General features: G+C 50.5%; 2 protein-coding genes across 7 annotated transcripts in view; one reads left to right on the forward strand and one right to left on the reverse strand.

Moving 5' to 3' along the window:
• Positions 1-2,921, reverse strand: part of BSCL2 (BSCL2 lipid droplet biogenesis associated, seipin) — a 62,440-nt gene extending 59,519 nt beyond the window's left edge. The window contains exons 1-3 of one of the 2 annotated variants that reach the window (XM_073554619.1): positions 2,786-2,921; positions 1,389-1,508; positions 695-1,175 (exon numbers count right to left, since the gene is read on the reverse strand). In XM_073554619.1, the coding sequence (XP_073410720.1) occupies positions 695-906 (212 nt within the window). In that variant the 5' untranslated portion in view covers positions 907-1,175; positions 1,389-1,508; positions 2,786-2,921. The remainder of the gene's footprint in view (positions 1-694; positions 1,176-1,388; positions 1,509-2,785) is intronic. The other variant, XM_073554620.1, reaches the window with a different exon arrangement.
• Positions 2,863-23,052, forward strand: part of LOC141058375 (palmitoyltransferase ZDHHC4-like) — a 50,072-nt gene continuing 29,882 nt past the window's right edge. For 2 of the 5 annotated variants that reach the window (XM_073554623.1, XM_073554624.1), the window contains exons 1-3: positions 2,961-2,987; positions 7,879-7,990; positions 21,582-23,013. Coding sequence is in view for 2 of the 5 variants with exons in the window: in XM_073554621.1 (XP_073410722.1) it covers positions 7,939-7,990 (52 nt within the window). In the remaining 3 variants the exon portion in view is untranslated. Of the gene's footprint in view, positions 2,988-7,624; positions 7,794-7,878; positions 7,991-13,698; positions 23,014-23,052 lie in introns of those variants that run through there. The other 3 variants (XM_073554621.1, XM_073554622.1, XR_012222150.1) reach the window with 3 other exon arrangements.

Below are 23,052 nucleotides of genomic sequence, written 5' to 3' on the forward strand. Positions count from 1 at the left end.
AATGCATCGCTGGGAACGGGACTTGCCGGGAGCATCACTGAGGCCTGGGAACGCTGCGCGGGACGTCGGAAGGCGAGAATAACACGTCAATCAGTTTTCCAAGCGATGCTACAGATCGCTTGGAAAACGCTAGCATTCTGCAAGCTAATTACGTTTGCAAAACGCTAGTTTTTCGCGGGAATTACGCATGCGGATTTCTTGTGTATTTCCCGCGGCAGGGAGTTGAGGAATTGCCGTGGAAATTTCCGCGGGAATTCTGGACGTGTGCACATAGCCTAAAACAAGTTCTTTTTTGACAAGCAATTATGGTAATTTACATGTCAATGTTCAATTTCATAAAGGAGCAAGAAATGTATGAAAGCAAAGTATCAATACAAAGAACCTGCACCCCCCCCCCCCAAAAAAAAAATAAAATATCCAAGCAAAAACAAGTTAGGCTCTTTTCTCGTGTATCTTGTGGTTTGTTTTTGTAACGGTCATATGATGGGAACCACTGGAACTTATAATGTGGTGTCACGCGCTCACCCAACCGCACTGAGGGGCTGCGCACAAAGTCTGACGCACAGGCTTATATGGAAATACTGCTTAGTGGACATTATTCTCTATATGTAATACTATACCTACACCTTATAGCGGTGTATAGAAATCCAGAAAGCATCGTGCCATCTGCAGGTTACTACACACGTCTACATACCTGTATTGATAGTGCACCGGAGTGGAATACTTCACAGTCGGCATATAGGAGTAGTAAAAGCTGCCGTACAGGAAGACGGACACCCACAGGAGCAGGAGGAGGACACACACCAAAATCCCAGTCTGGAGGAGCAGCCGCCGAGTCCGCAGAAAGAAGATTAAAAACATGTCTTCCACCCACTGAAGGAGAGGCGGCGACACTTCGCTGGACATAGTGATGTAGATGGTGTCCTCAAGATACAAGGCTGAGTGGTTAATAAAGAGTTAAATGTTGTCCGGGTCCAAACCAAAGCTGTGACCATTAGGATGTGCTTGTATCAGCAGTATCACGGGCTCCGCTGGGTATATCTGCAGTGTACGCAGCAGGCGGTGTACGCGGCTCACAGACAGACCATGCTTGGAAGATGGGCGCAGACACGTCGGGGTGGGCTGTATACCTCCTCCAGCGTCACATTACTGCTCAGTGTGGAAATCAGAGTTATCTGTGAAGAATACAGAACTGGGTGAAAGAGGAAAGAACATAGAAAGGGAGCGGGAAAGGAGGGCAGCAACAGCCTGAGCAGAGGAGAAAAAAAATTAAAGATATCAGTAAGCAATATAAGCGATGAAAGTTCAGATTCACAGCTAAAAATCACATTACACTTTGTCTGTAGAATTAGCCCCAATTCATCATTGCATCTTTTTGGCGCGAATACCTCAAAGTCATTGTTCTTCAAACAATTTGTGCTTTTTCCTTCCCCAAATGGCCTTTTGTGGTTTTGTTAGTCTTCTGATATTTATGGCAATGCGGCTGTTCCAGATTTTATGAAATGCAACTTTTAAAAAAAGAAAAAAAAAAAAAAAAAAGTTTCAAAAATTTGTCACAACTCTACTTCCCCCCCCCCCCCCCGGAGTGATTTTATGTATGCCAGTTGCACTATTTGAGACATTTTGCAGAATATAGGACTTTTCGCACTAAAAAAAAAAAAAAGTGGAAAAAAAAAAATTTGTGCTTTGAACAAAATGCACGAATTGCATGCGACATTTTGAAAAATTTGGCATAAAAACATCAAAACGAAGAGTAACTAAAAAAAATGCAAATTATGAAGTCGGGCCCCTAGTCTTCATAACGAGTTGAATTAATGCAAATCCTCTCCTTCTGTAGAACTGGCAGGGTGTCATCAAGCCTCACACAGTGCAGTCCTAAGGGTACACACTGGCATACGGCCGGCGGCTTTCTCCTCCGTCAGCACACTGGTTCTTCTCTGTCTACAGTCAGGTTCACACAATGGAGTTTAAAAAAAAAAAAAAAAATCAGTGCGATTTTCATCCAGAAAAGTAGGCAAGTTCACTTGTCATCCGTGTACACCTTTTTTTTTTTTTTTAAACAGCAGCAGTTAACCATTTACAGTTTCCCCATGTTACAGAACTGCAATGTATCTGTAAAATCAGATCTTACACTGTCTTTTTTACGTGCAGATTTTTAGGCCTGGTTTTTACGTGCTATGAAATTATGCAGTGTTTTCAATCTACTTTTGTATCAATATTTGTAAGCCAAAACACAGACTAGCAGTCACTCTCTCCACCGTTCCTTTCCTCTCTAGGTTCCATTTCTGCTTTTGGCTCACAAATACTGATCAGTATCCCGTGATGTGAACGCGGCCGTAGGTTGTGGGCACATTGAGCATTTGAAGATTTTTCTGCAGCAAAAAAACAAACAGAATGTTAGCAAAAAATGCTCCACTCAATAAAAACAGGTGAAAAACGATGAATCGAAGGTTCAATTCTGCAATTAAAATAAATAAGCAGCAGGTGCATGAGATTTCAGAAATTGGATTCACTTTGCTGCTATTGGAAAGCACTTTTTTTCCATAGCAAAAACGCAGTGTGTGAACAAGCCTAAAGGTAGCTCATAAGTATATGTCCATGGCCAACATGCCACTGAAATGGAGGGGACTGCTTATCCCCAGACCCCTACATGAGGAGGACATGACTCTGCGCAGGACCACAAGGCACTATGCAGGAGGGTCTCCAGACTCAGTCACGTAAATCTGTGCACATCGGTTCCTTCCTATCCCCGTACAACAACAACAACAACAACAAGGTTACGTACCGGCTGGTGACACCGGAGCCGCACAGCCTGCACCGCCGCACGCACGGTAGAGGCTAAATCCAAGTGGGGCGAAAGGACCTCTGCTGACGTCATGCCCATGTGACCAGAAGGGGCGGTGCCTCTTCCTCCATAGAGCAGACACTGACAGAGGAAGCTGTGGATATCATGGCGGGATTTGGAGTGTTATGGGGTCACAGATCAGGTGAGTGGATGTTCATGCACGAGCTGAGAGTCTGCCTGAGGAGAAGGGGGTGATGTTGCTTGCATGGGGCTGCATGTGCATGCTGGAGGGGGGGGTCTGGCTGGGGAGAAGGGTGATGTTGCTTGCATGGGGCTGCATGTGCATGCTGCAGGGGGGGATCTGCCTGTGGAGAAGGGGGTGATGCATGCATGGGGCTGCATGTGCATGCTGGAGGGGGGGGTCTGCCTGGGGACAAGGGGGTGATGGGGCTGCATGTGCATGCTGGAGGCGGGGGGGGGGGGGTCTGCCAGGGGACAAGGGGGTGATGGGGGCTGCATGTGCATGCTGGAGGGGGGGGTCTGCCTGGGGACAAGGGGGTGATGGGGCTGCATGTGCATGCTGGAGGCGGGGGGGGGGGGGTCTGCCTGGGGACAAGGGGGTGATGGGGGCTGCATGTGCATGCTGGAGGGGGGGGTCTGCCTGGGGACAAGGGGGTGATGGGGGCTGCATGTGCATGCTGGAGGGGGGGTCTGCCTGGGGACAAGGGGGTGATGGGGGCTGCATGTGCATGCTGGAGGGGGGGGTCTGCCTGGGGACAAGGGGGTGATGGGGGCTGCATGTGCATGCTGGAGGGGGGGGTCTGCCTGGGGACAAGGGGGTGATGGGGCTGCATGTGCATGCTGGAGGGGGGGGGTCTGCCTGGGGACAAGGGGGTGATGGGGGCTGCATGTGCATGCTGGAGGGGGGGTCTGCCTGGGGACAAGGGGGTGATGGGGCTGCATGTGCATGCTGGAGGGGGGGTCTACCTGGGGACAAGGGGGTGATGGGGGCTGCATGTGCATGCTGGAGGCGGGGGGGGGGGTCTGCCTGGGGACAAGGGGGTGATGGGGGCTGCATGTGCATGCTGGAGGGGGGGGTCTGCCTGGGGACAAGGGGGTGATGGGGCTGCATGTGCATGCTGGAGGGGGGGGTCTACCTGGGGACAAGGGGGTGATGGGGGCTGCATGTGCATGCTGGAGGCGGGGGGGGGGTCTGCCTGGGGACAAGGGGGTGATGGGGGCTGCATGTGCATGCTGGAGGGGGGGGTCTGCCTGGGGACAAGGGGGTGATGGGGCTGCATGTGCATGCTGGAGGGGGGGGTCTACCTGGGGACAAGGGGGTGATGGGGGCTGCATGTGCATGCTGGAGGCGGGGGGGGGGGTCTGCCTGGGGACAAGGGGGTGATGGGGGCTGCATGTGCATGCTGGAGGGGGGGTCTGCCTGGGGACAAGGGGGTGATGGGGCTGCATGTGCATGCTGGAGGGGGGGGTCTACCTGGGGACAAGGGGGTGATGGGGGCTGCATGTGCATGCTGGAGGCGGGGGGGGGGTCTGCCTGGGGACAAGGGGGTGATGGGGGCTGCATGTGCATGCTGGAGGGGGGGTCTGCCTGGGGACAAGGGGGTGATGGGGCTGCATGTGCATGCTGGAGGGGGGGGTCTACCTGGGGACAAGGGGGTGATGGGGGCTGCATGTGCATGCTGGAGGCGGGGGGGGGGTCTGCCTGGGGACAAGGGGGTGATGGGGGCTGCATGTGCATGCTGGAGGGGGGGGTCTACCTGGGGACAAGGGGGTGATGGGGGCTGCATGTGCATGCTGGAGGCGGGGGGGGGGTCTGCCTGGGGACAAGGGGGTGATGGGGGCTGCATGTGCATGCTGGAGGGGGGGGTCTGCCTGGGGACAAGGGGGTGATGGGGCTGCATGTGCATGCTGGAGGGGGGGGGTCTGCCTGGGGACAAGGGGGTGATGGGGGCTGCATGTGCATGCTGGAGGGGGGGGTCTGCCTGGGGACAAGGGGGTGATGGGGGCTGCATGTGCATGCTGGAGGGGGGGTCTGCCTGGGGACAAGGGGGTGATGGGGCTGCATGTGCATGCTGGAGGCGGGGGGGTCTGCCTGGGGACAAGGGGGTGATGGGGGCTGCATGTGCATGCTGGAGGGGGGGTCTGCCTGGGGACAAGGGGGTGATGGGGGCTGCATGTGCATGCTGGAGGCGGGGGGGTCTGCCTGGGGACAAGGGGGTGATGGGGGCTGCATGTGCATGCTGGAGGCGGGGGGTCTGCCTGGGGAGAAGAGGGTGATGGGGGATGCATGTGCATGCTGGAGGCGGGGGGGGGTCTGCCTGGGGACAAGGGGGTGATGGGGGCTGCATGTGCATGCTGGAGGCGGGGGGGGGTCTGCCTGGGGACAAGGGGGTGATGGGGGCTGCATGTGCATGCTGGAGGGGGGGGTCTGCCTGGGGACAAGGGGGTGATGGGGGCTGCATGTGCATGCTGGAGGGGGGGTCTGCCTGGGGACAAGGGGGTGATGGGGGCTGCATGTGCATGCTGGAGGGGGGGGTCTGCCTGGGGACAAGGGGGTGATGGGGGCTGCATGTGCATGCTGGAGGGGGGGGTCTGCCTGGGGACAAGGGGGTGATGGGGCTGCATGTGCATGCTGGAGGGGGGGGGTCTGCCTGGGGACAAGGGGGTGATGGGGGCTGCATGTGCATGCTGGAGGGGGGGTCTGCCTGGGGACAAGGGGGTGATGGGGCTGCATGTGCATGCTGGAGGGGGGGGTCTACCTGGGGACAAGGGGGTGATGGGGGCTGCATGTGCATGCTGGAGGCGGGGGGGGGGGGTCTGCCTGGGGACAAGGGGGTGATGGGGGCTGCATGTGCATGCTGGAGGGGGGGGTCTGCCTGGGGACAAGGGGGTGATGGGGCTGCATGTGCATGCTGGAGGCGGGGGGGGGGGGTCTGCCTGGGGACAAGGGGGTGATGGGGGCTGCATGTGCATGCTGGAGGGGGGGGTCTGCCTGGGGACAAGGGGGTGATGGGGCTGCATGTGCATGCTGGAGGGGGGGGTCTACCTGGGGACAAGGGGGTGATGGGGGCTGCATGTGCATGCTGGAGGCGGGGGGGGGTCTGCCTGGGGACAAGGGGGTGATGGGGGCTGCATGTGCATGCTGGAGGGGGGGGTCTGCCTGGGGACAAGGGGGTGATGGGGCTGCATGTGCATGCTGGAGGGGGGGGTCTACCTGGGGACAAGGGGGTGATGGGGGCTGCATGTGCATGCTGGAGGCGGGGGGGGGGGTCTGCCTGGGGACAAGGGGGTGATGGGGGCTGCATGTGCATGCTGGAGGGGGGGTCTGCCTGGGGACAAGGGGGTGATGGGGCTGCATGTGCATGCTGGAGGGGGGGGTCTACCTGGGGACAAGGGGGTGATGGGGGCTGCATGTGCATGCTGGAGGCGGGGGGGGGTCTGCCTGGGGACAAGGGGGTGATGGGGGCTGCATGTGCATGCTGGAGGGGGGGTCTGCCTGGGGACAAGGGGGTGATGGGGCTGCATGTGCATGCTGGAGGGGGGGGTCTACCTGGGGACAAGGGGGTGATGGGGGCTGCATGTGCATGCTGGAGGCGGGGGGGGGGTCTGCCTGGGGACAAGGGGGTGATGGGGGCTGCATGTGCATGCTGGAGGGGGGGGTCTACCTGGGGACAAGGGGGTGATGGGGGCTGCATGTGCATGCTGGAGGCGGGGGGGGGGTCTGCCTGGGGACAAGGGGGTGATGGGGGCTGCATGTGCATGCTGGAGGGGGGGGTCTGCCTGGGGACAAGGGGGTGATGGGGCTGCATGTGCATGCTGGAGGGGGGGGGTCTGCCTGGGGACAAGGGGGTGATGGGGGCTGCATGTGCATGCTGGAGGGGGGGGTCTGCCTGGGGACAAGGGGGTGATGGGGGCTGCATGTGCATGCTGGAGGGGGGGTCTGCCTGGGGACAAGGGGGTGATGGGGGCTGCATGTGCATGCTGGAGGCGGGGGGGGGGTCTGCCTGGGGACAAGGGGGTGATGGGGGCTGCATGTGCATGCTGGAGGGGGGGTCTGCCTGGGGACAAGGGGGTGATGGGGCTGCATGTGCATGCTGGAGGGGGGGGTCTACCTGGGGACAAGGGGGTGATGGGGGCTGCATGTGCATGCTGGAGGCGGGGGGGGGGTCTGCCTGGGGACAAGGGGGTGATGGGGGCTGCATGTGCATGCTGGAGGGGGGGGTCTACCTGGGGACAAGGGGGTGATGGGGGCTGCATGTGCATGCTGGAGGCGGGGGGGGGGGTCTGCCTGGGGACAAGGGGGTGATGGGGGCTGCATGTGCATGCTGGAGGGGGGGGTCTGCCTGGGGACAAGGGGGTGATGGGGCTGCATGTGCATGCTGGAGGGGGGGGGTCTGCCTGGGGACAAGGGGGTGATGGGGGCTGCATGTGCATGCTGGAGGGGGGGGTCTGCCTGGGGACAAGGGGGTGATGGGGGCTGCATGTGCATGCTGGAGGGGGGGTCTGCCTGGGGACAAGGGGGTGATGGGGCTGCATGTGCATGCTGGAGGGGGGGGGTCTGCCTGGGGACAAGGGGGTGATGGGGGCTGCATGTGCATGCTGGAGGGGGGGTCTGCCTGGGGACAAGGGGGTGATGGGGGCTGCATGTGCATGCTGGAGGCGGGGGGGTCTGCCTGGGGACAAGGGGGTGATGGGGGATGCATGTGCATGCTGGAGGCGGGGGGGGGTCTGCCTGGGGACAAGGGGGTGATGGGGGCTGCATGTGCATGCTGGATGGGGGTTCTGCCTGGGGAGAAGAGGGTGATGTTGCTTGCATGGGACTGTGTGCTGGGAGTCCGCCTGGGGAAGTGGGTGTAGGTTGCATGGGACTGCGTGCTCTGCGTCTGCGTAGGGAAGGAAGTGCGCTGCCGCTCGCCAAGGGACACACTGTTTTGGTCACTGTGACGTAGTGGGCTTCATACCGTCTGATCAGAATGTAAAGATCAATGTATGAATATTGGGAGGTGCGGCCATGTCTTTTTGTACAACTTGGGCAGGATTTTTATTAAATAAATATCTTTGTTTTATTCTAGGTGTTGTGGATTTCCTCCATCTTTTTTTCACCGTGTCCTCCACAGTAGTGACTTCTTTGGATGCCAATTCATCATTTGTCGTCTCTCCACCATCCGTGTTCTGCCAAAACAGGTGTGACCCAGCGCACCTCCGATGTCAGATAAATGAGTCTAAGATCTGATATTCCCCTGCCCGCTATCCACTTCTCATGGCTTGCTAGGGTTGGTCCTGTGGGGGTCTACCACCTTTTCATTTCCTTTGTCCAATATTTATTTCTCACCTTTACCGAATTTGCTTTACATACTCTCTGTACTGTCATGCTTCTCTGGCTTTTTTTCGGGGCTTTGTTTTGTTTTTTTTGGGTCATCCTAGGACGTGTTATCTGTGGCACAGGGCCCACCTAGATCCCCTTCCCTTTACCCACGCTCGTGTCCTATAGTTTATTCAATGAGAAAGGAATTTTGTGTTAAGTACCGCAATACAATTTTTGCGGCTAAAGCACAGGGGACTTTTGGTACAAAATGTGTTTTTTTTTTTGTTTGTTTTGTTTTTTTTTTTTGTCCTTACTCTCTAATGTGCCTTAATTCATTGTTTTGATTTCTAAAACTCATTATCATTCATTTGTATATACCTTATATACTCGCGTATAAGCCAAGATTTTCAGCCCTTTTTTTGGGCTGAAAGTCGCCCTGTCGGCTTATACGTGAGTCATATACCGGGGATTGGCGAGGGTGTCAGAGATCATACTTACCCCCCCGGTGCTCCTCTGCAGCCCCCCTGCTCCTCCCACGCCTTCCTTCAGCGGTCACGTGGTACCGCTCATTAACCTCATGAATATACTTTTGTTTTCCTCTATTACAGCAATAATTAGTTTGTTTCTTAGGGGACGGTCAGTGTTTTTGCAGTAGATAAATGTTGGCTCTTGGGGCACAACCAGGACCAGTTTTAGGTGATAAATGATTGATGATTATTTATTTATATATTAATCTCATGGGCCACGGAGGCCGGCAATAGTTTTAGTGTAGGATCCACAGTTGATCAGCTTAAGAGTAAAACAAACTTAGTAATATTTTTAACTGTTTGCTCGCTGCACCATATCTACACTAGGTGGATAGAGAACATAGAAGAAAAGGAGGATTCCAAACCGTCGTACACCGACTGCACATCGTTGTGTTACACAATTAGTCATAGTTTATTTCTGAAGCCAAATAAAAATGCGTTTCCAATACTGTGAGTGGTCATTAAATCTGCACAAATGTAAGTGTGTAAGTTTCTCTGTACTGCTGCAAAACGCATCAAATTATGCCCTCTCCTTGTCCATTTTGCAGAATTTTCCCTATTGAATTAAATAGGGAAAAATGGCGTCTTCTATTTATGGAATTGCAAACAAAACTTTTGTTTTTCACAATATGAAGATTTCTTTGTCTCGAATCCTTGCTGTGATTCACTTCCTTGGAGCACTGCACCAAGCAATACAAAATCCTATATATTTTGCCTGGTGTGTTCCCTTACGGATTGACTCACAAATGTTGTCTTTTTTTTAGTTTTTTTTTATTTACGAAGGCCGTGGTCATATGTATACTGTCAGGACAATATTAAATTTACCTCTACACATATTCATACAAGGTACCTTCATGCATACAAATTTATTAACACTAGCTTGGCTCGTGCAAAATTTTCGCACATTGGTCGTTGGGGGCGCAGGCAATTTCAGAAAAAGCAAGCTGGTCAAATGTAAATGTATTTCATGAGCTGATGAACACAGACAGGTATTTATATATGTAGATTGGTAATACAATAAATTGTATTGCTAAGTAGAAGCCAAAACATGTCTTCCGGTTGAGGTGCCCCCTGCAGGTCATTGTGTCTTTCTGTAGGTTTATGAAAATGAATGTTTAAACTGTATTTAGTGATAAAATCGTGAATATGTGGTTTGTTTGGCTGTTTTCTTGCTGAAGGGAGCCAGTTTACCTTTCAAATGGTGTATTGTGTGTCTGTAAGCAGCTTTGTGGTAGTGTTCTTCGGGGTACTGTGGTGCCATCTGCAGGTCATTTTTCCTTACTGCAGGTTTATGAAAATTAATGTTTAAACTATTTTGTGATCAAATCGTGGAGGTGTGGTTTGTTTTGCTATTTTCTTGCTGAAGGGGGCAAGTTTACCTTTCAAATGGTGTATCATTTGTGTGTGTGTGTGTGTGGGTGCAGTATGAACGGAGATACAAAGGAATCACCGAAAAACAGTGTTTAGAATTAATAGAATAGATATGGATTTAACAACAAGCTTCTAACATATTTTCTCTATCGCTACATTGGGGGACACAGAGACCATGGGTGTATGCTGCTGCCACAAGGAGGCTGACACTATGTACAGAAAAAGGTTAGCTCCTCCTCCACAGTATACACCCCAACAACCGGCACTTTTTTCCTCAGTTTAGCTTAGTGTCAGTAGGAGGTGGACACGGGTCTTTCATTAGACCCATATCTACCTCAATGTGCGTCGTTCCTTTTCAGGTTTCCGGAGGGATACAGAGTGAATGGTCATGTCTGTAGTCCCACACAGAGACTGTGAGTACGGCATGTACTGCCACCCCGCATCCTCACAGCGCTCTACAGCAGGACCAAGAGCCTAACACAGGTGTGTGCCAGCCATATGCTCCTCGTCCCCCGTCTCCCACCCAATCGCCTATCAGAGCCTGTCGGTTAGGATGAGACGTGGACATCCCTCTACAGGAAGCACGTATGCTGGATAATCAACTTACTCTCCTTTCCAGGTTTGCTCAGAAGAACGGATCAAGACGGTGGGTAAGTATAGGGCCCCTAAATCGCTATATAGGATCACAGCACCTATCTCTAGCACCAGGGTGTCTCCCTTTGTCACAGACTCCCATGTGCAGCTTCTTTTCACCCTGCCCCCGTTTTTCCCCAGTACAGAACCTCATTGCAGCGATTAACCACACTTTCGAGATCACAGACTTATGCGAAACCCTCGGATCAGGAGGTTTCGTTCAGACGGGCAGAAGCACCTTCCAGAGTCTTCGCTCCTCACTCTGTTTGATAAGCTCCTTACCAGGGAAAGAGAAAATCCGACCAGACGCTTTCAAAGAGGGAAGCAGATCTGCGTGCTGTATCCATTTTCTCAAGAGCTCACCGACAACTGGTCGGCTTCTCCCTCTGTAGACACTCCTGTGTCCAGACTATCTAACAACACGGTCCTTCCGATTTCAGGTGTGGCTTCTCTAAAAGATTCTAACAACAGGATAATAGAATCCTTAGCAAAGACAACATTCGAAGCGGCGGCGATGGTGCTAAGCCCAACCTTTGCTTCCACTTGGGTAGCCAAGGCCATTGCTACTTGGGCGGAGGATCTACGCCAGGGCATTCTTGATGGAGCCCAGCCAGAACGACTGGCCGAGCTGGCCAACCAGATCTCCCATGCAGGGGAATATTTGGTCTCTGCCTCCTTAGATGCCGCGTCTTGCGCAGCTCAAGCGCCCAGCAATGTAGTTGCAATCCAGCGTACAATTGGCTCAAGGCTTGGCAGGCGGATTTGTCATCAAAAAAGTCCCTTACCAATCTGCCTTTTCAGGGAGCACGTCTTTTCGGATCCCAGCTGGACCAGATTATTAAAGACGCCACTGGGGGCACAAGCTCTCTTCCTCAGTCCAAGCCACGTAGACCCCCTCCAAGGCGTCAGTTTCGGCCCTTCCGCCGCGTTGCGACGGCGGAAACCTTTTCCAACCAACAAAGGCCGCAGGCAAGCCAAGATGGGAACAAGGTCTCCTTTAGGCCTACTCCCTCCTGGCGATCTTACTCCTCCCTGGGCAGATCCTCCAGGTCCTGAACCGGACGGTCCACATCGGCATGACTATCAACAAGGTTCCGAGGCGCAGCCCCAACTGGGCGTGCGACTTCTTTTTTTCAGAGATGTCTGGCTTGCCTCGGTGGAAGACGCTTGGGTCAGGGAAGTTGTATCCTCAGGATACAAGATAGAGTTCGTCTCTCAGCCCCGAGATCGCTTCTTTGAGTCTCGACCTCCAAAAGACCCCGCCTTAGTTCCGGGCTTCTTTGCATCCACCGCATCTCTTCTCAGTTCCGGGGTGATTGTGCCCATTCCCGAAACAGAACGATTCACAAGGTTTTACTCAAACCTGTTTGTAGTGCCGAAAAAAGGTGGCGCGGTTCGGCCCATTCTGGACCTCAAACTGCTGAGCAAGAGTCCGCCTGCGACATTTCAGGATGGAGTCCCTTCGTTCTGTGATCGCTTCCATGGAGGCGCAGGAATTCATGTGCTCAATAGACATTCAAGACGCCTATCTGCATGTCCCCATCTTTCACGGACATCCGAAATTCCTGCGTTTTGCGATTCATCAGGACCACTACCAGTTTGTCGCCCTGCCGTTTGGTCTCGCCACCGCGCCCAGAGTGTTTACAAAGATCATGGCGGCGTTGATGGCCCTGTTGAGGATCAGGGGTCTCGTACTCTTCCCGTATCTCGACGACATTCTAATCAAAGTTCTGTCTATTCACCAGACTCTCCAAATCCTTATCTTCGTTCTCGACACCCTATCCAGTTTCGGTTGGCTCGTAAACAAAAGGAAGTCCTGCCTCGTTCTGACTCAACGTCTTGTGTTTCTAGGCTTATTGTTCAACACCCTTTGATCGAGGGTCTTTCTCCCGGAAGAGAAGTTGATTTCCCTGCGGCAAGATGTACGATCGCTGCAGAGGCCAAAGCTTCCATCTTTCCGGTCAGCCATGAAGGTCTTGGTATTGTGAGGAAAGAGGGAGACACAAGCACAATATAGAGTCTTATCCAACAAAGTAAGCGGTTTGACAAAAAACTGCTCACCTGGTAGTAGGTATTCAAAGCATGTATAGATAAGGGCTGCTGCAGATCCACAAGTCGGTCACCGACTATCTGAAACAGAGCTCTGCACAGGAATACATGGATTTCGTCCGCGCTGCCCAAATGATGAAATTCCAGAAGGTTAATAAAGTTTGACAGTGGTTTATTCTACGCGTTTCAAGGTTTTTTGCAACCTCTTCTTCAGGAAATACCACATGAAGCATACATAGGTGGTGCATTAAGTACACACAGATGTAAAAAAAAATGAGCTCCAAACAGTCAGATGACACATGTCAAAGTTCATAGTTAGCAGACAGTATAAAAATTCATAGTAATAGTTAGAAGCTTTTCTTATATTGACATGTCTATTCTAATTTCACAGGTTGTTGCACAAAAGGAAAAAAAAAATATAAGGAAAATTAAAAAACACATATATGCTGAGCAACAAAAGCATATTACAAAGATCTAAATTTTAATCAAGAACTTTTATTAATAAAACATTTATTCTTAATTGATTAAAATTTAGATCCTTGTAATATAATTAATGGTTTATTTCAACATATGTCTCTTCCACATTGGATACACTTGCAGGAACCTGTTAGCATAGCCGAGTGGTCTAATTGTCAGGCAGCAGATCTGGAGGAAGCTGTCCGAGATTTTGCTTTTCTTGCTCAGCATATATGTGTTTTTTAATTTTCCTTATATTATTTATTTATTTTCCTTTTTTGCAACAACCTGTGAAATTAGAATAGACATGTCAATATAAGAACAGCTTCTAACTATTACTATGAATTTTTATACTGTCTGCTAACTATGAACTTTGACATGTGTCATCTGACTGTTTGGAGCTCATTTTTTTTAAATCTGTGTGTACTTAGTGCACCACCTATGTATGCTTCATGTGGTATTTCCTGAAGAAGAGGTTGCAAAAAACCTTGAAACGTGTAGAATAAACCACTGTCAAACTTTATTAACCTTCTGGAATTTCATCATTTGGGCAGCGCAGACGAAATCCACGTATTCCTTTGCAGAGCTATGAAGGTCTTGGGAAAGATGGTGGCGACGACCGAAGCAATTCCCTTTGCTCAATTCCTCACGAGACCGCTTCAACACGCCATCCTCTCGGTGGAACAGGTCCGTTCTCTCCCTGGATCGTCCAATTCGCCTCTCGTCCCGGGTCAAACAGTCCCTCAATTGGTGGCTGACGTCACCTCTCATCTCCCTCGGCCAGTCATTCCTTCCGATTCACTGGCAGATTGTGACAACAGACGCCAGACTTCTCGGCTGGGGAGCTGTGTTTCGAAACCAAGACGGTTCAGGGTCGGTGGTCGACTCGAGAGACAACTTTGCCGATCAACGTCCTCGAGATACGGGCGATTTATCTGTCTCTCATTCACTGGGAAAGGCTTCTCAGGGGTCTGCCAGTCTGGATTCAGACAGACAATGCCACAGCGGTGGCATAGGTCAACCACCAAGGTGGGGACTCGGAGCTCATCGGCTCTAGCGCAAGTGTCCATGATTCTCCAATGGGCAGAGGTAACGGTCCCAGCGATATCCGCAGTGCACATTCCCAGCGTGGACAACTGGGCTGCCGATTTTCTCAGCCGCGAGGGTCTCTCGGCGGGAGAGTGGTCCTTACATCCGGACGTCTCTCATCAGCTTTGCCGTTGTTGGGGGGACTCCGGACGTGGATCTGCTGGCGTCTCACCTGAACAGGAAGGTTCCTCAGTTCGTATCCAGGGCCCGAGATCCTCTCGCAGTGGGCGCCGATGCTCTGACCATTCCCTGGTCTCAGTTCAAGCTTCCCTATCTGTTCCCTCCCCTGCCTCTTCTTCCCAAGCTGTTGAAGAAAGTCAAGGCGGAAGGGGTACCAGTCATCTTCATCGCTCCGGATTGGCCCAGAAGGGCTTGGTTCGCGGACCTCGTCAACCTTCTCGCGGACGCCCCCTGGAAGCTTCCAGACAGAGCAGATCTGCTGTCTCAAGGCCCAATCTGCCACCCCAATTCTCGGCCGCTCAATTTAACGGCGTGGCTGTTGAAACTGCAGTTCTGAAACAGGCTTTTCGGATCGGGTTATTTTCACCATAATCCGGGCTAGAAAGCCATCGTCTTCCAGAATTTATTATCGTACGTGGAAGGCCTATTTCACTTGGTGCGAGGCCAATGACGTTCCGCCCATGTCCTTTTCTCTCCCCTCTATCCTGGCGTTCCTCCAGGCAGGCCTACAGTAGATGTGGGCCTTTCCCTCAGCTCTTTGAAGGGTCAAGTCTCGGCGCTTTCCATTCTTTTTCAGAAGACGTTGGCCTCCCGTCTGCAGGTCAAAACCTTTCTTCAGGGAGTGGCTCATGCGGTACCTCCGTACTGCGCTCCCGTGGACCCATGAGATCTCAATCTGGTCCTGGAGGCTCTTCAACGGTCACCCTTTGAACCACTCGGGGAAGTCTCCCTATCTCTTCTCTCCTGGAAAGTAGCCTTTCTGGTGGCCATCACCTCCATCCGGCGTGTGTCGGAATTGGCGGCCCTGTCTTGTTGCCTCCCCCTTTCTTGGTGCTTCACCAGGATAAGGTGGTCCTGCGGCCCCCACCTTCCTTTCTTCCTAAGGTGGTGTCCACCTTCCACCTTTTGTCCGGGTCCAATCCACCCTCTGGAGCGCTCCTTGAACAAGCTAGACCTGGTCAGGGCGATGAAGGTTTATCTGGCTAGGACATCTCCCTTGCGGAAGACAGACTCTCTTTTCATCATTCCAGATGGTGCGCGGAAAGGTCAGCCAGCCTCCAAGGCTACCATTGCTCGCTGGATCAGATCAGCCATTTTTGAAGCCTACCGGGTCAAGCATCGAGTGCCCCCTCCTGGAATTAAAGCTCACTCTACCCGGGCAGTGGGTGCCTCCTGGGCGGTGTGCCACAGAGCTTCCGCGCTGCAGCTCTGCAAAGCGGCAACCTGGTCTTCGATCCACACGTTTGCCAAATTTTACAAGGTCCACACCTACGCTTCGGCGGACGCCAGCCTAGGCAGAAGGATCCTGCAGGTGGCGGTGGTGAGTCCTCAGACCTAATGGAAGTTTGCTTCTCGCTCCCCAGGGACTGCTTTGGGACATCCCATGGTCTGTGTCCCCCAATGAAGCGATAGAGAAAACAGGATTTTCCATTTCGTCCCTCCGGACAGCACCATGGAGGAAGTCCTCCCTTGACCTATAGCGGGACAGGATCACAGAGCGGTTAAAAGGTCCCTCCAGTGTTTTTCCTGTCCCAAAGGGGACGGTCGTAGGAGAGGTTGCTCCAGGAGGAGTGAAGATAGAAGGTGAACGTTTGACGGGGCCCAAGGGGATCGGGCGGCTGGGCCAAACCTTCCCCCTGTCAAGCAGCCCGGGGCTGAAACCCTCCTAGGGGGGTCCCTCAGCCACAAAGATCAGGGTGCGGATGAGGCTCCTGGGTAGAGCTGCTTCCTCCCACAGTGGAGGCTCTCGGCTCTGACGCTGGCCTGCAAGCCACTGCTACTTATGGAAATCGGGTGGAGAAGAAGGCGTTGTTCCTCCGGTGATGCCAGAGCAGGTTGTCGTGCGTTCCACTGTAGAACGCGGTTGTGCAAAACAAGACAGGCAACAGGCGAGTTTCCTGGATCTCGTGGGGCACAGGAGAGGAAATCATTGGCAGTAATGCAGCATGCCTGACGGGACGCCGCTTCCCTCCATGGTGGGCTCTCGGCGTTACCAGCTCCCCCTGTTTTCTAGCAGGTATGGAGCCAGCACAGGTAAGTGCACGGTGGAATTCTGTTGATGGCCTAGGCCTCTGGACGGATGCTAGTCTCATGCCTTTGTGCCGAAAGCTGCTCAGGTGATGAGGTATTTGTTCACATATATGCAGCTAAGCCTTGGACCTCTAGGCTATAATAAGGCCATATGTCCAGGTTACATCTCATGGTTCGACTTAACTACTCCATCCATAGGAGGACACAGGGGGTTAATGCAGCACAGTGTCTCCATGAAGGCCCTCCAGCTGCAGCTCAGTAATTAGCTCCTTTGGATGGGGTCAGTCTGACAAATGAGATATTCCGTTCAGAGTGGCAGCCAGCTCATGGCGCTAGCCGTAGAGACACAGAGGGAAATGAAAAAGAAAATCACCACTCAACAGGATTGAGACCAACGGCTGGGTCTACGGATTATATTGAGCCTCTATGCTTCAGATTGCATTATAGCGCTTCTATGCTTTATATTGTGGGCCTCTGTGCACCATATTGCATCAGACAGCCTCTATTCATTACATTGAGTGTTTCTCTGCACCATATAGCTTCTATGCAATATATTGGGTGCTTCTATGTTTTATATTGAGGGCCTCTGTGCGGCATATTGCATCATAGTGCCTCTATGCATGGCACTGAGTATCTATATGCATCATGTTGCTTCTATGCATTGAGTGCCTCTATTCTTCATATTGCATTATAGTGCTTTTATGCTTTATATGGAGTGCCTCTGTGCATAATAGCATCATATTGAGTATCTCTATGCATCATATTGCCTCTGTGCTATATTGAGTGCCTCCGGACATCATATTGCATCATACTGCCTCTACACATTACATTGAGTGTCTCTGTGCACCATATTGCTTCTATGCATTATATTGGGTGCCTCTATGCTTCATATCGCATTAGAGTGCTTCTATGTTTTATATTGAGGGCCTCTGTGCATCATATTGCATCAGGGTGCCTCTATGCATGGCACTGAGTATCTCTATGCATCAGGTTGCTTCTATGCATTGAGTGCCTCTATGCTTCATATTGCATTATAGTGCTTTTATGCTTTATATAGAAGTGTCTCTGTGCATATCATTTCATCAGAGCATCACATTGAGCATCTCTATGCGCTATATTGAGTGCCTCTATGCTTCATATTGCATTATAGTGCTTCTATGCTTTATATTGAGTGCCTCTATGGATCATATTGCTTCAGGATGCCTCTGCATCGTATTACATCATATTGCATCCATAGTGCCCGGGGCATCAGATGGCATCATAGTGCCTCTGTACAGAATACATCATAGTGCCTCTATGCATTATATGGAGTGCATCACGTTGCACCAGATTGCATCATAGTACCTCTATGTCATAGTGCCTTTGTGCATCATATTGCATCATAATACCTATGCACGTCATATTGCATCACAGTGCCTCTAGGCATTATATGGAGTGCATCAGGTTGCACCATATGGCATAGTGCTTCATAGTGCCTCTGCATATTGAGCCATAGTACTTCACAGTAACTCGACATGATATTGCATCAGAGTGTTTCACAGCAACACTGCATCATATCGCATTATAGTGCATCATATTGCCTTTAGGCATCATATTGCATCATAGTGCTTCATAGGCCTCTGTGCATATTGCATCATACTGCTTCACAGTGCCCCGCATCATATTGCATCAGTGCATCATATTGCATCATAGCGCTTCATAAGTGCTTTTTTGCTTCATATGGCATCTTAGTGCTTCATAGCGTCTCTATACATCATATTGCGTCATAATACTTCGGTGTATCATATGGCATCATAGTGCTTTGGTGCCTCTGTGCCTCAGGGTGTATCACTAGTGTTTCATAGTACATCATGGTGCCTCATAGTACTTCGGGTGTTGTGGCTTTGTGCCGCTGGCTGTGGGCCTCTGGCTTAGACCATCTGACTTGGGCCTTGTGTGGCCGCACCCTGTATTGTTGGCCTACCACTTCACGTTTTGTCTCAGGCCCAGAGTCCTTCAGTTTGGACCCAGATCCAACTTCTGTTGCTTCATTCTTGGCATCCGAGCTTAGCCAAAAAAAAACACCTATGCTTGAATTGGCCTAGTAAAATGGCATTTCTTCTGTCTGGAACAGAACTCTCAAGGAGCTACTGCCTTGAGTGCTAAGGGCAAGTCTCTTTCATAATTAGCTTTAAAGGGAGATATACATCTTTGGGTTCATCCTACAAAGGACATACTACTGTCCTGGGAGCAGTAAATCCCATGAGGTGGATGGAAAGAATCTTTCCCAGCTCCACATACGGCAATCAGACTAGTTGCCTTGATCAACATCCAGTAGACAGATTTTTGTCACATAAGTCTGTTGTATTATGTTTACCAGGAACTGCATCATTGCCTTTGTAAAGACAAAAGAGAACATTCAGCTCACCCCGAGATATAATTCCAAGCACAAGAAGGAGTTTGGCTTCCTCACTGCTGCACAGTGTCCAAGGCAATAGGGAAAATAGAAGTGGATCCAGCTCACTCACAAGGCTTTTTTAAAAATTCAGAAATTTTTTTTATTGGATGATCCTTAAAAATTTGAAAATGACAAAACAGACATCTCAGATGGCACAGCAATGACAGGGGGTGGTGTTTAATGAGACCATATGCGTTTCGAGCAACACGGCTCTTGAACACTGTTTTTTCATTACCTTGTGGCGAAATAGCAGCACTGCATCAGGTGGCAGAGGATACCACACACACTGTCCTTACAGCAGTCAGGGCTCCAGAGATAAAGAATCTGTAACCTGGACGCTTAGAGTTGAGAACCCATAGTCCCATTGCCTCACAGTAGGTAATCCCCCTGTGTGATGGGGAGAAAACTACTCTTTCTAGCTATAGGGTATGGTTACTCCCACCATGGCAGTCTGGGTGTATAAATATCACTGAGAAGATTGCCTTTTTAGGCTATGCGGGTATATATGTGTGTAGATATAGATAGATAAGTTGACTTATATATAATGTCTGGACTAATGACTCGTATAGAGGCAGTTCGAAATAATCTCTCGTATCAGTTTTTTTACCAACAACCCCCCACCAACACCACTTTCATCGATTCCAGAGTCCAGACTCCCTGTGTCTAACATACTGTAGGTAAAACAGGCGTGATCCACGTTTCCCTTTCAGTGTTTCTAATAAGAAGCCCAATGTTGGTAATGGCAGGAGATATTACCTGCCAGATAGCATATTTCCTTAGTTTAAATAATAATCAACCCTTACTTGGGGTTTAGACATCAAAGGGTTCGGAATAGACGTGATCTCCTGGATGAGTAATGTATGTGCATCCCAATGCTCTGCCATTATCCATGTACTAACTGTTATTGGTTTGATCTTCCCGCAGTCCAGGGTCTCTGTCTTGCAGATTTCCTTGTACTATGATAAGCTGATCTCTAACCAGGGTTTGACCTGAGCCCAGGAGGACCAACGAAGGAACAGTCTTTTGTCATTAACCACATGCAGCGAATTACTTGTCTGTACAGTCCTCATGGTGTTGTGGCTGCGGCTATCACCATACTTTGCTGGGCAATAAGGTTTTTAAACCTATTCTGTGGCTGCGGTGTTTTATGAGTATCTATCACAACAACTATAATTCACGGCTGTTCTTTATTGGTATTCGGGTACGGCGGGTGTGTTTCACTCTGTTTCTGCTGCATACCTTGTTTACCACATTCATACTGAAATTGGCCATTATAGACATAGATCAGACACTCACTACGGTGTTTATATTTGCGGTTTTCTTTAGACATCTATATTTCTTTGATCTTGCAAATCATTTCTATATCTGGCCTGGTTCTTGCGTGGGACTTTGGTCCTTGGGTTTCTGTACCCAGCCTGGGATCTTTCCTTTGGTATTCTCCATGGTGCTGTCCGGAGGGACGAAATGGAAAAAGGGAATTAGACCTACCGGTAATTCTGTTTCCAGTAGTCCCTCAGGACAGCACCCTTAATTCTCTCCCTTATGTTTGTCTTTAGGCTTGCACGGGATCAATCTTCCGGCAGATCGTTCGTCTGTCAGGTCGCCATGGCTCCAGACTAAGATGAAGCTGTTGAATGGTCTCTTATAGATGCGTTTGTAAGGGCGCGTTTAGACCAATTCCATCCATCCTCGGTGGTACATTAAAAAAACACTGGAGGGGGGAGGGACCTTTTAACTTATCTGTGATCCTGTCCCGCTATAGGTCAAGGGAGGACTTCCTCCATGGTGCTGTCCTGAGGGACTACTGGAAACAGAACTACCAGTAGGTCTAATTCCCTTTTTTGGGTTGCTTACCGTAAAATCTGTTTCTCGAAGCCTTCATTGGGGGACACAGCACCCTCCCATGTTCTGCAACTCCTGTTCTTATGTTTGTTGATTACAGTTGAGTTGTCCTGTTTTCATTCTGTTTTGTTTCTTCTCCTACTGCTTTCTCACTAACTGAGGAAAATAGTGCCGGTTGGTGGGGTGTATACTGCGGAGGAGGAGCTAACCTTTTTCTGTACATAGTGTCAGCCTCCTAGTGGCAGCAGCATACACCCATGGTCTCTGTGTCCCCCAATGAAGGCTTCGAGAAACAGATTTTATGGTAAGCAACCCAAAAATCCTGTTATTCACAAATCTCTACATGCCATGAAGTTGCATAAAAACCTTATGACTTTTAGGAGTTTTGATTGTGAAATTAGTCACCACCTCATAGTTCTAACTCGGGTGCACATACATCTGTAAAGTTGCTCCAAATTTATTAAGGAATACATACTTTTTTTCCTTTTTTTTTTTTTTTCCCTTTCTCTACAATGTTAACAAGAAATTCCCTGCAAAGTTCTGAGCAGTGTTGGACTGAGTTGGTAAAAGCCCACCAGTAACGTTGATTCTTGAGGCCTACTGTTGAACTGCATGCAAAAATAACCTGACCCTAGTACATAAATTTCCTTTTATTCTATGTAAATGTAGAAATCGCAGGAACACTGGATGCAGTGATGGACAGGAGGCAGAGCAAGGGTTAACAGTTTAATGCAACAGGGGAATACTCCACGTAGGGAGGTAATAGGTTAAACGGGAATAAACAGTAAGATAAGCAAAGAATAGGCAGCGTTAAGAACGGATGAAATAACGGCAATTCTGTTAAATTCTGACTAGGAGGTCAATAGCGCCGACAACACAGGAAGGTCCGCCTCGCTAGAGCTTCCCACAGGCAGCAGCGGAAGGTACGCCTCACTAATGCTTCCCCCCAAGGAACGGGATGCAGCCTCAACAGTTCCAGCCCCGGAAAGCAGGTACCCGTGGTGCGGTCGTCCCCCTTACATAATGATTACTTGGATAGCTTGTTTAATGAATGATTAGATTATAACTTTTTTTTTTTTTCTGCAAATTGTGAATCAAGTGTACGATCACTATTGATTAGCAATCCTTCAAGGGGCCTACTGCAGGATTTTCCAGTTCCCCTGTCGGCCAGTCAGAGCTTGCACACATGTTAAGAGGTATACGGGCTCATAGCAGGGCATTCCTACTTCTAGATCAGCATGAGTGACAAGTGTTTTGATGGATCAGTGGGTTTCTTCAGACCTGGACCCCTCCACCAATTTGCAGGGTATTTCATGTCTTGCAATGTTCAAAAATAGAAATAAGCCTAGGGACCCTTTTAAGATGTCATCTCTTAATAAATGTGGCTCATCTTACACCAAGTAACCTACAGTTTTGTAAAGAAAAAGGGATATTTTTTTTTCGGTCACCATTGACTGCACCCCAGATAGAATCTGCCCTTCAAGGACAGGAAACCTACTAAATAAAAGGAAGAGCCTCTGGAAAAGTATCAGTGGTTTTCTGTCCTTGGAGAGGGAATCTACACTTTCTGCAGGGAGAAGATTGTTGTGGAATACTCACCCAGGCCCGAGTCCGCTCCCCTTCTAGGGCTGGTCAGGTGGAAAACCGGGGCACCACAGTGCTTCCCTGAGGGAATGTAGCTGCAAAGTGCTGGAGCAGCAGCGTAAGTGCTTCCGTGAAGCCAGCGGTCCACCTGGTTTGATGACGTGAGGAGAATAAATGAAGCAGATCCGAAGAAACTTCTTTAATGGCTCATTAAATAAGTTTTTATTATATCTGCTGCGGAAGGTGTGTTTCTGGTCAGCGCGGTTTATAAGCCCGGCTCTTTTCTTCGGATCTGCTTAATCTATTACCTGTGGGATACCAGCGACGACCGGATATTTGAGTGATTCCCAGTTTGTTGTGACTCGCACAACTCTAGCAGGTGAGTCTAACATATTGGGCGTGCCATTGCGGTTTTTAATAGACGATACACCCTATGTGCGCTTTCCATTTCTGTTTTTTCTAGTATCCAGTGAGGAGAATAAAGGAAGTCAAGACTGAGTTATGTCGGAAGAAGGCGGGCAATTTGAAAAAGACCATGCTGCCCTGATGTGGTTCTCTGCAAGCGGGGTAGAACACAGAAGAATGGTCGACGCCACTGTAGGATAGTGCTTGGACTTCAGGATGGATGAGCCCACACCCTATAGAGGGGACCATTCGGAAGATGTGATTTCTCCTAATCTGGTATTTGAAGGCTACTAAGGGGGTAAGTGACCTTTTGTGAATGTGCCTCTTTTAGTAGGGG

Source organism: Dendrobates tinctorius, unplaced genomic scaffold (genome assembly GCF_039654945.1).
Source record: "Dendrobates tinctorius isolate UK_male_01 unplaced genomic scaffold, ASM3965494v1 ptg000211l, whole genome shotgun sequence".
In the NCBI taxonomy this organism is placed as follows: domain Eukaryota; kingdom Metazoa; phylum Chordata; class Amphibia; order Anura; family Dendrobatidae; genus Dendrobates; species Dendrobates tinctorius.